The sequence below is a fragment of the Rattus norvegicus genome, chromosome 2 (assembly GCF_021556685.1).
Source record: "Rattus norvegicus strain SHRSP/BbbUtx chromosome 2, alternate assembly SHRSP_T2T, whole genome shotgun sequence".
In the NCBI taxonomy this organism is placed as follows: Eukaryota; Metazoa; Chordata; class Mammalia; order Rodentia; family Muridae; genus Rattus; species Rattus norvegicus.
The window spans coordinates 114,230,875-114,245,224 of NC_141535.1; the positions used below are offsets into that span (position 1 = coordinate 114,230,875).

The 14,350-nt window shown below is 49.8% G+C and overlaps 1 protein-coding gene and 1 long non-coding RNA gene across 17 annotated transcripts in view; both read left to right on the top strand.

The window, feature by feature from the left end:
• The first annotated feature begins 1,715 nt into the window (after nt 1-1,715).
• LOC147996207 (uncharacterized) lies at nt 1,716-3,081 on the top strand. Its single transcript, XR_015674378.1, has 2 exons — nt 1,716-1,949; nt 2,263-3,081. It is a non-coding gene; the product is annotated as an uncharacterized LOC147996207 (long non-coding RNA).
• Nucleotides 3,082-7,042: 3,961 nt separating this feature from the next.
• The window catches only part of Mecom (MDS1 and EVI1 complex locus), a 555,388-nt gene continuing 548,080 nt past the window's right edge, over nt 7,043-14,350 (top strand). For all 16 annotated transcript variants that reach the window (NM_001389282.2, XM_087618730.1, XM_087618723.1 and 13 more), the window contains 1 exon segment: nt 7,043-7,356. In NM_001389282.2, coding sequence (NP_001376211.1) covers nt 7,320-7,356 — 37 coding nt within the window. In that variant the 5' untranslated portion in view covers nt 7,043-7,319.

Here is a 14,350-nt window from a genome sequence, read left to right on the forward strand (position 1 = left end):
GACAGAGCCTAAGACCACACACACACACACACACACACACACACACACACACACACACACACAGAGAGAGAGAGAGAGAGAGAGAGAGAGAGAGAGAGAGAGATCATTCCTTGTCATTATTTTAACTTTCAAAACATCAGAGTTTGGAGCTGTGAATAGTTTCACTTATCAAGTCTCTTCTACAAAGCAAACTCCGTACTAGGTACTTTGTATATTATTTTTAATCCCCACAATAATCCTGCAAGATGTGCATACATAATTATTACAACCATACAAAGAAGAAAACGAGAACGCAGTCATTTGCCTGAATTCACACAGTTGGTTAAAATATACTATATTTGAACTATATTTGAGTACTGTATTTGAACCTTCAATAGATCAGTTCTTAAGATATTAAAATCTGCTGGATGTAGTGGCTATCACCTTTATCTCCATACTTAGGAGGCAGAGGCAGGGGAATTTCTGTGAGTTCTGGGCCAGCCAAGTGTGTGACTTTGTTTCTTTAAAAAAAATCTTAAAAAAATTTGATCTTGTTGGCTGATGGACAGTGCCCCTAAAATCTGGATATAGCTATTTCTTAGCAACAGCAAGCATGGCCACACACGAAGAGAAACATGCCCATGCTGCAGATGAAAATTTCAAAATTTGGTCAATGCAAGAAACAGCTTTCAGGATGCCCACAGCTAAGAAGGGAAGGGCGAGGAGTAAACAAAAACTGTAAGGGGTGGGGAATAAAAGGCAGAGAGACGACCGAAAAATATGGAAGCAACTAGAGAAGAGTGGGGGAAGGGCTGCCCATCCGATGGGGATCCAGGAAACCTCTCCAGAGGCTTTTGGGTGATTTCTACAAAGGACAGAGTAGGTGTAGATTTTAAATGAGTAGAGTCTGACACCGCTCTTTCTGCGACCAAGGCAGAAAAAAAAGGGGTTCAGCTGCCGGGGTGGAGGTGACTTAACCAGACAGAAATCTTGGCCAGATACTTTCAAGAGTGGTGCTTCTCAAACTGCATTATTTCGGAGAAAATGTCCTTCCGAGTTGGTGTGGCTAACTCGGCCCTGAGATTTTGAGCTTCTTAATAAAGTCCAGGTAATGGTGGGCTTCGAGGAGCATCTGCGCAACCTGCAAGTGAGCTCAGAAACGCAGAGTGCTTGAGCCGCACCGCAGATTTCCTGGATCCGAATCTGCATGTTAACAAGATCCCCAGGTGATTCGTGCGCACATTAAACTTTGGCAACATTCTTCTAAACGATTCTTTGTTCAATGCAAAGATCTAAAGAGGGCCTCTGGCATTGCACGCCAGCAGTCTGGCTTCTTTCTGGGGCTCCATATCCCTCAGGACAGAAAGATTTGTGCCCCGAGTAGCAGCTCCTCCAGATCCTGAGCCGGTAGCAGCGTTGGGAGTTGCTCTCCTCATAATCCTCGCTGGGTTCCTTCCCACCCCAACTCGCGCTTCCCCGGGGCGCCCCAGCTGTGTCCCACCCCCCAAGCCTAAGCGGCTACTGTGCACAGCTGGAGCCCTCCGTGGCTGGAGCTTCCGAGCTGCGGCGGCGGAGAGAGCCAGGCGGGGGCGCCGCAGACTAGGCTGTGCGGGAGGAGACCGCGCCCGGCGCCGGGAGCCTGGAGAGGGCCGCCAGAGAGACGCGCGGGGGAGCGCGAGCTCCGCGTGGGCTGCAAACCCGAGTGCCTCTAAGCCACCCTGGCGCGGCCCGGTACCGCGCGAGTGGCGGATCACACCAAGGAGGCGGCGTGTATTACCTCGATCGGTGGCCCTTCGCCCTCAGCTTCCAGCCTCGAGGGCCAGTAGTCAGCCGACTAGCTCGGAGAAAAAACCCGTTATCATTCCGGGCTGGATGGGGAGCCTGGGAGGTTCGGATTGATGCACTGACTATTTAAAACCAGCAGCGCACTTCCCTACAAAGCGGCACCCATTTTAGGCTTCTGGGAGCAGGTGGATGTTGCAGGGAGAAGGGGCAGGGTCATTTTGCTAAGAAAACTGGGATCAAAAGCGCAATTTACAAAAGGGTGGCATTTATAAGGTGGTGGAGGTGGCTGGCCAGCCGAGGCCGGCCGCTGATCTAGCCTTGTGTGCTCGCCCTTGGCCTGCCAGCAGCTTTGCGCGGTAAAGCTGCGGCTGCGGTGCAGAGCGAGCATTTCGCAGGAAGAGGAGACTATAGGGCGCAGGGTCTGCGTGCAGCCGGGAGGGACAGCCCTGCATCCCCACGCCTCCGCTGCCTAGCTGACGTCGGGCTCTCGCCTTGCAGAGGTACGAAGCCCGGATTCCCCGCCAGCAGCGTCCTGTTCAAGGCCAAGCTGGACCGGCGGTTGAGAGCTAACACCTTTGCCTATAACCGGCTGAGGCAGGGGGATACGAGACCTGGCCCTTGCCGAAATCAACGAAAGTGTGCGTTTCTCGGTCCGAGGATGTCAAACAGAATCAGGAGTCTGAATATTTCTGAAAGCTTCCGTGTTCTGTCTCGAGACCCATCGGATTTGTTCAAACTTTCGCGAGTGTGTGAATGTACGCGTGTCTCCACCCTCTCCGACTCCCCTCCACCCCCACCCCGCCCTTGCCGGCCGAAGTCGTCCTATATAGCGATGATAAATATCCCTGTTGATCACTTGATTGATTACCTCCCTGAAAGGTCACGCGGGCTCGCAGTAATTTCCTTTTGCCTAAGGCTCCCTTTTCACTTTTACTCCAGTCCGACAGCTCCGAATGCACAGGATCTTTATTTTTGATTTTAACCCCTAAATGCAACCCCTCCCGAAAACAATGCAGACAAGAAAAATCGAATAAAATCAACTCGAGACCTTTCTGTACATTCGCAGCCTCCCTCCTGGTCTTTCCTCCTTTCTTCTTTCTCGTGGCCTCCACCCCCTCCTACTCCGGCTCCCTCTCCCCAGCTCCAATGTATTCTGGACACTGTTTAATAGATGAGTGTCTTGCAAGTAAACTCAGGCGTCCCTTGGGTCTGCATTTCATGTCTGTGACGCTCTCCCTTTCTCTCCTGTGGACTGAAAATTCGGATTTAAACCACCAGACAAGCTATTAATTTAGCTAGGCTACCCAGGGTCCTGAACCCAATTAATTTCTAATAATTATAGCCCAAGGGGGCTAGATAGATCTCCCTGCCTCTTTCTTTTATTGCCACACCACGCCACCGAGGTCAGCGTATAATAATAAAGTGTATATTTTGAAAGCGATCCCCAGAACAAGTGAGTTATTGCAATGAATGAAAATTGTTTCCATTTTGGCTAATTGAGCCCCTGGCCGAAAGCTGGACTCTGAGACTTTAATAAAGAGAACTGTTTCATTTCAACATGAAGAAACTCCTGCCTACCTCTGGTCACCCAGTGAGAGTTTAATTTCTTAACAGCCAACCTGAAACCCAGCGTTGGGTAAACAGTATTAATAATTACATTACAATGATTAAATTAATCTTGCTGGTAGTCAGGCGAATATAGGTTTCGATTCAATAGCATGTAAAGTTCACTGCACAAAGACAATAGGCCACGAAATACCTCCATAAAGAATCCAAACTTTCTTCTAAAGGTACGGTGGGGTTGGCTCAATTATAGTGCCAGGAAAGGAAAGGAACATTTCCGGTTCCTCGCTGTTTCTAGCATTAATTAAAGAAACAGTTGGAAAGAGGTTACCGGTCTGCCTCTTCCTTTTTAATAACGTATCCTCCTTTCAACTCCTACCTCTATCTCCCCATTTCTGCTCAAAGGAAGAAAGGAAGGGCAGGGGAAAAAATGTACACACACACACACACACACACACACACACACACACACACACACACACCCCCCCAAACAAACCCAAACAGTTATTAAGCTCATGGATTTTTCCAAGTTGTCACCGCTTCCAGGGTGCTGGTTTCCCTAGAAGGAAAGACAAGAAAAACTTAGGTCTAGCGTGCCTGCCCCCCACCCCTGAAACGAATTCGAGTAGAAGGAAAGGCGGGTGCTTGTGCAGGGGCCCAAAAAGCAGCTCCAGGCTTCACCAATTTGTTAGCCCCCCCTCACCCCCTTGGGACTCCTTAGATCTGTGTCGAGAAGGTGTTAGCACTTCCGGAGGCCGCCACAGAAAGTCACCTGCTGTGATCTCACGCCTGGGACTAGGGACAGGTGGAGTTGACAGGGACTAGGAGCTTGGGAATGAGAACCGGCCGGGACCAGGGGACCACCTCACCACAGGCAGCAGTGCACCGCCATTTGAGGGGCATTCGCTCCATCAGGTTGAACACACTTGAACTAGCAACTTCGCTCTTTTATTACTGCACACTTAGGGCAGGAAACAAGAGACATTGAAAGAAAAGAGAGAGAGAGAGAGAGAGAGAGAGAGAGAGAGAGAGAGAGAGAGAGAGGAGAGAAATCAGCTTTGAAGTTGAAAAATTTAAATATTATGACTACTTTGATTTAGTTATTTTATTTTTTAAATGCTTTGAAGAAAGGTGCCACATCTTTTTCATACTGATTCGGCTTGAGGACACAAAAGAATGTGTTTGCTACTGCAGTTAGAAGAAGCCGGATTCAACCACTTCTGCAGAAATTTTAGAAAGACCTTTGAGAAAGACCAGTTCACTGAAAGACGAGAACGGGGACTTTAGACACCAGAAGGAGTGGGTACCCACAGTTACCTACTACTGCCCTGACCCCCCCCCCCCCACTTTCTGTAAAAGTTTGAAAGGCAGATCTTTGCATCTGAAGATTTGGAGACTCTAGATTCGGTTTTGTCTTTCAGTCTATCGCCTTTTACTGAAACCACCCTACCCTATAGTCGGCTACAAGATTTTTACTTTCGAAGTGCAAACCAGCCCAGTGTCCAAGTGGGTCTTGTTTTTAATCTCAGAGTTTGGCAACCTGGTCCCTTCCTTTCTTAGAAACTTCCACCAGATCCAACTAGGTATTGACAGACTCCTGGGGGCTAGGCGAAGGGAACCGTGTTGAGGTGAGAGAGTAGGTTCTGCTTCCCACATCTGCATTTTGCTTTTATTCTCCATAGGGTGGCCAGTGAAATGAAATATCCCACCTTGAATTTTCCCGTCTAAGATGCTCTGCCATCTCCAGGTGCCAGGCCCTGGAAAATTCCACCTCCTTTCTGGGGAGGTCAAACAATTCTAGGACCTGAGAGCTGGGATACTCTGTCTTCAGGCCTAAGTAATGCCCCCCCCCCCCAAAGTCTCTTACAGACAAGAAGCTGCTATATGAAGCCCTCGCTTGTCTGCCTAGAATTTTTCCCTGTGAATATGACCTCTGCAAAACCTTCAAATCTCACACCTCCCTGTCCTAGGAGAACATTTACTGGTCAGAAGGAGATCACTCCTAAACAGAGAGTAGTTTATGGATTGGGGGTGGGTGTAGAGTAGTCATTGGTGTCTTTGAATATATTAAAAGTAGTCCCCCCCTCGTGCTCGTGCATGTGTGCGAGAACACACACACACACACACACACACCTGCACACAGTAGGCTACTGGAGCTCTAGTAGGTCTTGTAAATTCCTAGGTGCCTCTGTGGGGGAGGGGAGATGGCAGAATTCCCTGGGGTTCACGTGTGTGCGGGCTCCAGCATTTTCTCTTCTGGAAGCTGTTTTCACTCCTGTTCTCTGCCATTTCCTCCTTTACCTCCTCTGTCTCTTCCTCATATTTCAAGGTTACACATCTGTCTCCCTTGGGAGCTGTAGTTCGGTTCTCTAGGGACCTGTATTTTATGTCTGAATGCCCCTGGAATTACACAGCTCTGGGGAGGGGAAGGTGGTGGGTATCCTTAGTTGAGGTAGGTCTTGTAAGCGTTGGTTTTCTTGGCCACCGAAGCCCCCTGGGAATTGAACCTAGATATTAGCTCTCTCACAACCGCAGTCTGAGCTCAGACAAAATGAATACCAACAGGTGCAACTGAGTCCCAACAACCCGCCTGTCATCCATTCTCTCTCAGAGAAGACGCCAGGACCAGCTTCCCCCCCTGTTCTTTCTGACTTGAGTATGAGGATGGTAGCAGCACCGCACGGAAAAGATTGCAATTTTCTTTTATGGCGTCTGGCAGGATTTGCAGCAGATATTAATGGAGACATAAATAGCACGTGGAAGGTATTGAACACAACTGTTTAATGAAAGAAGGTTGTACTAAGAGAAAAATCCATACTGAGTTGGGAGTGATTCATACCTCGAACACACCTAACCCCTTGCGTCCTCCTCTCTGCCTGCACACTTCATTAGTAAATTCAGTAATTAGGCACATTTCAACAATGTTCTTTTTGTATTTTCTAGGTATGCGTATGGAATTTCCCCCCTTCCTCCTTCTGGTGACCCCAAAGGTTGTAGGTTTCAGTAAGTGAGTGGAAACGGCAGGCAGACTGAGTAGCAGCAGGAGGCCGGAAGGTGACGGCCGACCTTAGGCAAGGCAGGAGGTCTTGGATGTCAAACACCCAGCACGGCGGGACCCGAGCATCAAGGGCGATTGTTGCTACTTGATGGAAACAGACTACTGAAATGTTCCAAGGATAGCAGCTACCGTTAGTATTATAGCTAAAATCGAGAACCGGTTATTCATCCAAAGCGGAAGCCCCAGGAACTTCAGGAGGAGAGCGCGGGCAGCAACAGCAGATCTCTCAAGTTCAAGATGCTTCTCGCCTTCTGATAATGCGTTCACGGTCCAGCCCTCAATCTAGTTCTTTTGAAGACGGAAAGATTTAACCTAAAGTATTTTTTTTCCTCCTCCGCTCGTTTCCCCTATAGACAATGTAATTTATGGTGGAGAAAACATTAATAATAATTACAGTGCAGGCTTATTGTTGACTCCCACACAGGCACAGTCCTCTGCCCCACGAATCAATTCTCTGTCCAAGACTTTGCATTTCTTTTCTTTTTCTCCCCCCCCCCCCCGTTTGGGTGAAGTGTCTGCTCCCCTCCAGCTCCCCACGCTCGCTCCCCGCCCCCTGCCGCCCTCCCCGTAGCTCCCTTTCTCCGCCTCCTCGGCGATTGCCATCTGACAAGATCTCCAAATCAAAGTGATAAATCGCTCCAAACTTTTTTTGGCGGCGCTGAGATGTTGGAGGGGCGTCTAACGCGCATGTGCGAAGGTGTCCAAACTGACAATGCTAGAGATAGCGAGTGTGGATTGAGAGAAAGAGAGAGAGGGAGGGAGAGAGAGAGTGAAAGACCGAGTGTGTGTGTGCGTGTGTGAGACGAGAGAGAGAGAGAGAGAGAGAGAGAGAGAGAGGAGGAGGAGGGAGGGGGAGAGAGAGACCAAAAGAAGGAAAAGATCCAAGAAAAAAAAAACCTAACCACCCAGCAGCGGCTGCAGAACTGGGCACAGCATGAGATCCAAAGGCAGGGCAAGGAAACTGGCCACAAGTAGGTGCAATATCCCTTTTCTATTGGCTTCCCCCCCCCCCTTCTCTGCCATCTTGCATATCTGTGTCTAGCACTCGGGGAGAGAGCGCGGGCTGCTTTGGCGCGGGGGGCCCCGGGTGGAAGGCAGGCGCAGCGCAGCCTGCAGCCCGAGCAACCTGCCGATTTCTGCCTCCGCTCCCTGGCTCCTGCTCTGGGCGCAGTGGAGCCGCGGTAGCCCTGAGCCCCGCACCAGGACCAGCTGTGGCAACTCCGGGGTGGGGGTGGGGGCAGCAAAAAGCTGAGTGGGAGGGAGGAGAGCGCGCGCGAGTGAGCGCGAAGGGGTGGGGGGAGAGGAGAGTGTGTCCCCCTCCCCTCCCTTCCCCCCCAGGCGGGGGAGAGTCGCCTCTGGCCAACCAGCTAGTCCCCGGAGCTGGAGGAGGGGGGAGGGGGGCGGGCAGGGGAAGGGCGCCTTTCCGAAGCTCTGTTTGTTTCTGGGGTTTGGGATGGGTGGCGGGCTCAGAGGGAGCCGTGGTGGCTGTGGCGGCAGCGGGCCGCGATGGAGTTGGGAAAAGTTGCGAGGCGGCCGCTTGCAAGTTGCGCGGGCGATCGGCGCTGCGCCGAGCCGCGGCTGCGGTAGTGGGCGCTGTGCGCTCGGTCCTTGTGTGCGGCGGCGTGTGCGGCGCGCCGGGAGCCCTGGGGAAGGGGAGGCAGAGGTGTGGGGGGGGCGCGGTCCTGGGGATGGGTTGGGGGAGCTCCGGCAGCGCCGAGCTCTCGGCTTCGCAGAGTCACTGGGCAGGTGGGGAGAGCGGAGGCCTCGCTGGCGTTCTCCGGCCTGGGGGCGGAGGGCGCGCGGCCAGCCGAGAACGCAGCACCATAAGGCCGGGAGGGCGCGCTCCGACCCGAGAAGCCCGGGCTGGCAGGGCGCCGAGTGACCCCCAGGGGGCGGGCTGTCGGAACTCGGGGCCGCGGAGGGGGCGCAGTTCAGTCTGCCACTTTCTTTCTGGGTGCAGCAGGGGTCCCGGGTCATTGGTCCTCCCCGGCGCCCTCTGCCTGCCCGGAGCGGAGCAGCCTCGGTCACGCGGGACTAGGGCAGTGGGGTTTGAGGCTACGGGGAACGGGACTCCCATCCCCCACGCTTTCAGCGAAGGCTTGGGTGACACTCAGGGACAGCGTAGGGTGGGAAGCGTTGCTTAGCACGGACCAGCAGGCGTCTGAGCTGGGTTTGTTCAAATGCTTCCGCCCAGCGTTGAAGGGGACCCGGCGAGCAGCCTGCAGTGTACTTTCTCCCTCGGATATCAGAGCTGCTTCGAGAGGGGACCGGCCAGACCGCCCATGCCTCTCACACTTGGACTTGAGGAATCTCGAACTCTCTTTAATTGTTTTGTTTCGGATCAGAGGCAAAAGATAGGATGTGGGTATATGTTTTCCCCAGTGAAGTCCCCAAGCGTACCCCCCTCCCAATCCCTTGCACATTGGAATTTAGGGCTGGAGGCACTGCATGCGGCACCACCGGGCGCGTCCTGGCTCAGCGGCGCCGGCTACAGTCGCAGCTCCCCTGCATTCTCGTTGTGGAGAATCCAACGTAACGCCCGGCGAGACGCCGTCCTCGCGGGCGTCTTTCCAGAGCTCCAGCCACTCCGTACTCGTGTCTGGCACTCACACACTCTCTAGCGGCATCTTTTCTCTCAGAACTCAGGTCGCAGGGATCAATCTAAATACAGGGCCGTCGGCCTCCTGGGTCAGTCAGCCTGCTTCTTTCTCTGCTCCCACGGCTCCTTTCACTTCGTTGTAACAGTGTAAAGTGCGCCAGCGAAACTGTTTTTCCTGTTGGCTTTTCATTGAGCCCGGTGTCTTTATTTTCACCTGAGAGAGAATAAATGCACACATGCTTGATGGCTTTGAGACTTCAAAGGTTAGGTGTGTGTGTGTGTGTGTGTGTGTGTGTGTGTGTGTGTGTGTGTGTGTCTGTGTGTGTTTGAGGGGAGGCGGGGAGATCGTTTCAACCGAGCAGTAAGTTGTGAAATGAAAGCCTGACTAAGGCTTTGCACCCTGCCTGGTTGCCCTGCATCCGACCAAGCGAAAGCAGAAAGCAAAACCTTTCGAATTTTCTTAAGGATCGTACCCCCCCTCCCCGCCCCGACCCCGCGAGCCTTAGCCATGTTAATTGCTAAGCAAGCTGTACACCCTGTAGCCCACTACTGAGCCCAGAAGCTGAGCCTCCTTTCTGATCTGATGAGACTTGTCAGTCACCGCATGTGAGATACATTGATTTTTGTCTCGTGTCGGGTAAGGATGCCCGTGTGCTTTCTAAAGAGCGGGACCCCAGGCTTAGGAACTTTTCCTGCTGAGCCCCGGGTTCCCACTAGCAGGGCTTTACTGCTTCGGCGGCGGCTGCCTTCCAGAGACACGGGCGCTGCTTCGTGCAGTTTTCAGCTACCGTCTGAGCAATAAAGGAAATCATATCAGAACTACGGATTTTTGTATTTTAAAGCGCTATTTCCTTTCGCCAAACTGCGCGTGGCAGAGGTGGCTGGTGACCCCTGCGGTGCAATCATCCAACGGAAACTTAGCTGTTTGCAGGCACTATTCCCCCCCCCCCCCTTTCCTGAGTTAGGAAGAGGTAATGTAACCATCATATCTGAAACAAAACAAGACAAAACCAATTTACCGTAATCCTGGCAAACGTAAGCATTACAAGAGAAACAAACCACACACAAATAGTTCTTTCTCCCAAACTCGATTATTTCTTTTCTTTTGTGTGCGTCTTTTGGTGGATGTCAGTTTAATTTGGTCTTGACTAAAGCCCAAGGTTAGAGACCAGAGACCACATACCTTGAAAATACTCCCTGATGTTACAGGGACAGATTGCGAGCACTATCTTGGGTCTAATTTATAGGACTTATTTTTTGCACAATACTTGAAACTAATAATTTCGTTGTATCCCGTACGGGAAGATAGAAAGATTTAATGTAAAAAAGTTTTTTTTTAAAGGGAAAAGCAAGAGAACTGACTATATACTGCCTAAAACCCTTTGACTTACATTTCCATCTTCGAGAAAAGAAAACTAAATAAAGCAAGCCCATTCTGGCAGCCAGGAGACTTCTCAGCCGTTTTATTTGGGGTGTGTGGGGCAGCTGGAGAAGCACCTGGGCCTTGCCAGAAATTCCAGTTGCCGCTCTTCCTCGGGGTGGGGGTGGGGGAAGGAAGTGAGGTAGGGTCTGCCTTGCATGTCTAGAGCCTAAAATACTGGAGGAAACCCACCCCACTTTGCCAAAGCACCAGCCTGCGGGGTTTCAATCAAAGCAATGAACGTGTTGCATCCAGTAACCCCCTTATTGCTGGTCTCCCCGGAAGTCGCTTAAGAAGGCGACGAGATTATCAAAACCCTGGCGGTGACCCGAGGCACTTGTTACTTCTGTACTTGATCTTTGTTTGGGAACAGGCACCGAAGTAGGAAAAGTAGACGCCTGCTTTGCCTCCCGTGTTTAAATTCGCTCTCGCAGGCCAGCACCTAGGATTCTAAGGTTAATTCACAGCCGGGTTCAGACAGGGCGCCTTGCACATTCATTCACCCTTAAGAAGCTGCATCCGGATAGAGACTTGCTTTCAAGTATATGTTTATTTGTTTATTCCAGACTGCTTTGCAGGAGGAAAAAATTGTTCTCCCGACAGAGGCTGAAGCTTCTTCTAGAAAGGCGCTTCGTTCGCCATTATTTGAGCATTACCCTGGCTGGCTTGGGGCTTCTTTATTTCATTTGGCACTCCAAGGCACCATTTCACCGCGGTTTGCACCCCCTTTCGGGTCTGTGTTTAGGGGAAGGTTAATTATGCTTTTCATTCTACCCCTCATCCCCAACACCATGGGAGAGGACGGTTCATTAGCTGCAGAGCCTTATGTGCCGGTACTGGGAGTCTCAGGTTTTGGCGACTGTGTGCTTCTGTTCTGTGTCCTCTGAGTGAGCTTGTAATTTTTGAGGATAGCCCCGTCTCACACTTTTTTAACGGGCCTACTCCCCTGTGCTGACACTCAACAAGGATTGTAGAATAGAAATTAAGCCTTTCCAGGAGATTCATATTCTCTTTCTCTTTCTCTCTCAAATTGAAGGTAAGGGGTTTTGTAAGCAGTTTCTTTTTAAACTTGTGGTCGTCTGAGAGCTTATTTTGTTTTACTTTTGGAAGTATGGGGCAGGTTAACAGAGGCTACAGCATGGACCAGGGCAGGGAGGCCACAGCGGAGGACTTCTGGCTGGGTCTAACCCTGGCCAGAGGGGCAAGAGGGCACAATTAGTAGTTCCCTGAGCTCCCACCTTGGACTCCTCTCTTGTGGCATCCCCCCACAAGTATGTCAGAGTGGAGGGGCTTCACTGGTCACAAGGTCATTCGAGGTTCCTAAGGTAGGAGCTAGACAGCTCAGTTCTTTATAGCTGATGACACCTGGGACTCTTCATTTCCAAACTGCTGGGTGTAGAGAAGAAAACTGGCCCTCATGGCGCCTCCGAGCTGAATAGGGAAAGTCACAGGAATGTCCCCTCCTTCAGAGCATACTGTTTCCAGTTCCTTCCAGTCCTGTTGCCTCCCCAGACTTCTTGTTTTGAGCTCAAGGATTTGATTAGACAGTGCACCCCCTCTTCCACTCCAGGGTGCTTAGCATCTCATGCACCACTTGCCTTGAGCCTTGTTTACCACAGTGTAGACACATGCAGACCATGGGTAAATCTCTCACAGTCCTGTGCCCGGTTCTGGAACATTCTTGTGCACCACATCATTTATTCACTCCCTCCGCAGGGCATTCCCTAAGGTCTGAGGGAAGGGCTCTGAGGTGGGCTTATGGGGAGACACCCAGCAAAGATGCCATGCACTGTTTTCTGGGGTGATGCTTAACCCATTCAGGACTGGGAGGTGTGGTCCAGGCATTTCTGTAACAAGCCCTTCTGAGGTGATCCGCAGTCCTCTGACCATTTCCCCACCCCACTAGCCAGGATCCTCTTTCTAAAATTAGATTCTTCCCCTCTTCCCACTCTTCTGGCCTCCTGAGGAGTTTCAAGGAACTTGGCTGCTTTGAGAGGACTGCCTGAGGAGAGGGGAGGGGCCGGAGAGGGGCAGAATTCTTCTTCCAGACCCCTAGTTTGTACACATTGCTATCCCCACCCTTAATATATACAGAGAAAAAAAAATTGTTAACTGCTTTTGCTTACCTGCCATGCAAGAAACTTCAGAGAAGTTTCAGCACAGGGGAGAAAATGTTTACAAAACTCTGCAGGCCTGGGGCACTACTGGAGCAGAGCAAGAATGACGCACACTTGCCCTCCGTAAGTGCCCTGCTTGGGGCAGATTGTTTGAGTGTGGTTCAGATAGTGCTGCGGCTCTAACTAATGGCTTCTACCTTTTTAGTTCAAGTGGGAAGCGAGAAAGGCCTGGATTCCTTGTCCAATGGGTCCCTCTGGAGACCAGGTCCTGGCTCCTGGCCAGTTCTGTACAATGTCAACATTGAATATTTGAATTCCCAGACTCCATTTAACAAGTTTCTAAATAAATAAACTCATTGTGTGTCTGTGTTTAAAATTATTTCACCTCTTTCACAAAAGCTCAATACATTGATCTCGCAAGTCGATTTTCAAAAAATTAAAATAAGATAAACAAACAAACAGAGCTTAAGCCATTTTTAACAGCCAGGACTCCTCCACAGTCCGTGTGTATCGCAAAGGCGTTCTCGTACTAGGGTGTGGGCAGAGGCTTGTTAGAGGCTGAGTTATTCCATGGGACTGGAGAGCACATCAGAATAAAAAAAAAAGCCAAAAGTTCAGGCAGATAGCAACTTAGAATAAAACAAACCAAATAGAATAGGGTAAGTTCAGAAAGTCAGCGAAACATTAATCATATCTAAAATGAGGGTGCAATTGTGTGAATTCAGTGTCTTGAGTTATTTGATAATCCTGAACAGTGGATCTGTCAGGGTTTCCCTGGCTTCATATAGACCTTTCAACTCTCAAAATATACAAAGGCAAGAAGGAAGGATCTTTTTATGGGGGTTTGATTCTGGGCATTTTCTGTGTAAGCTGGATGGAATACATACATTATCCCAATGTTTCAGTTTAGTCAAGAGAACAATGTGAATCTTACTGCGTGATCCCAGATCTTTTACTCAGGCTTTTTTTTTTTTTTTTTGGACAGCCACAAAGTGTTTTATGCAGATGAGAGCTCCAAGTCATGCCATGTTGTCTAGTGGTTCTAAGAAGTCTTTTCCTTTCCTTTCCTTTCCTTTCTTTCTCTCTTTCTTCCTTCCTTCCTTCCTTCCTTTCTTTCTTTCTTTCTTTCTTTCTTTCTTTCTTTCTTTCTTTCCTTACTCTCTCTCTTTTTTTAAGAAAAGCAAGTTCCAGGTCTCTTTTGAGTGTGGACTCCACCTGGAGTTGTTAGGAAAGAAAGTGGAATTTGCTTTAATTTATTTGTGTAAAAGTCCATTATTAAAAAGAATGGGATCTGAAAGGGCACATAGCAAAACCCATAACATTTAGCTGGTAATGTGGAGAGCTCAAAGCCAAGGGAAAAATACCACCAACCCATGCAAACCCTGAAATAGACTACAATGACCTCAGTCATTTTCGTTTTCAGAAATAATAGCCATAATTAAACTGGGAGGGGGGAGAGTTTGGCTCGGATATGCGTTCTTCTGCATTATTGTTAAGTTCTTTTGTCATTAAAGAACTGTTTCATTATAAGAGAGGGGGAAGCAACTGAATTTTTAATCAAACTGCTGACTCTTCAAAGGTGTTCGTTCTGGAATTACTTTTAATTTTGACTTCAGTTATTCTATTCAGCAACAAACATGTTTTTGGTTTGCATGTTCAGTCCAATCATTGGCTACTAACTTTATTATAATTCCAAAGGATAAATCATCTAGCAAACAGATTGTATTAATTCTTCTGTTAAGGACGTGCTCAGGAGTCAATGACTGTGTAGCAGGGAGGGCTGAGAAGGAATATTACCCTTGTTAAGAAGCTGCCTGAGGATTTAATTT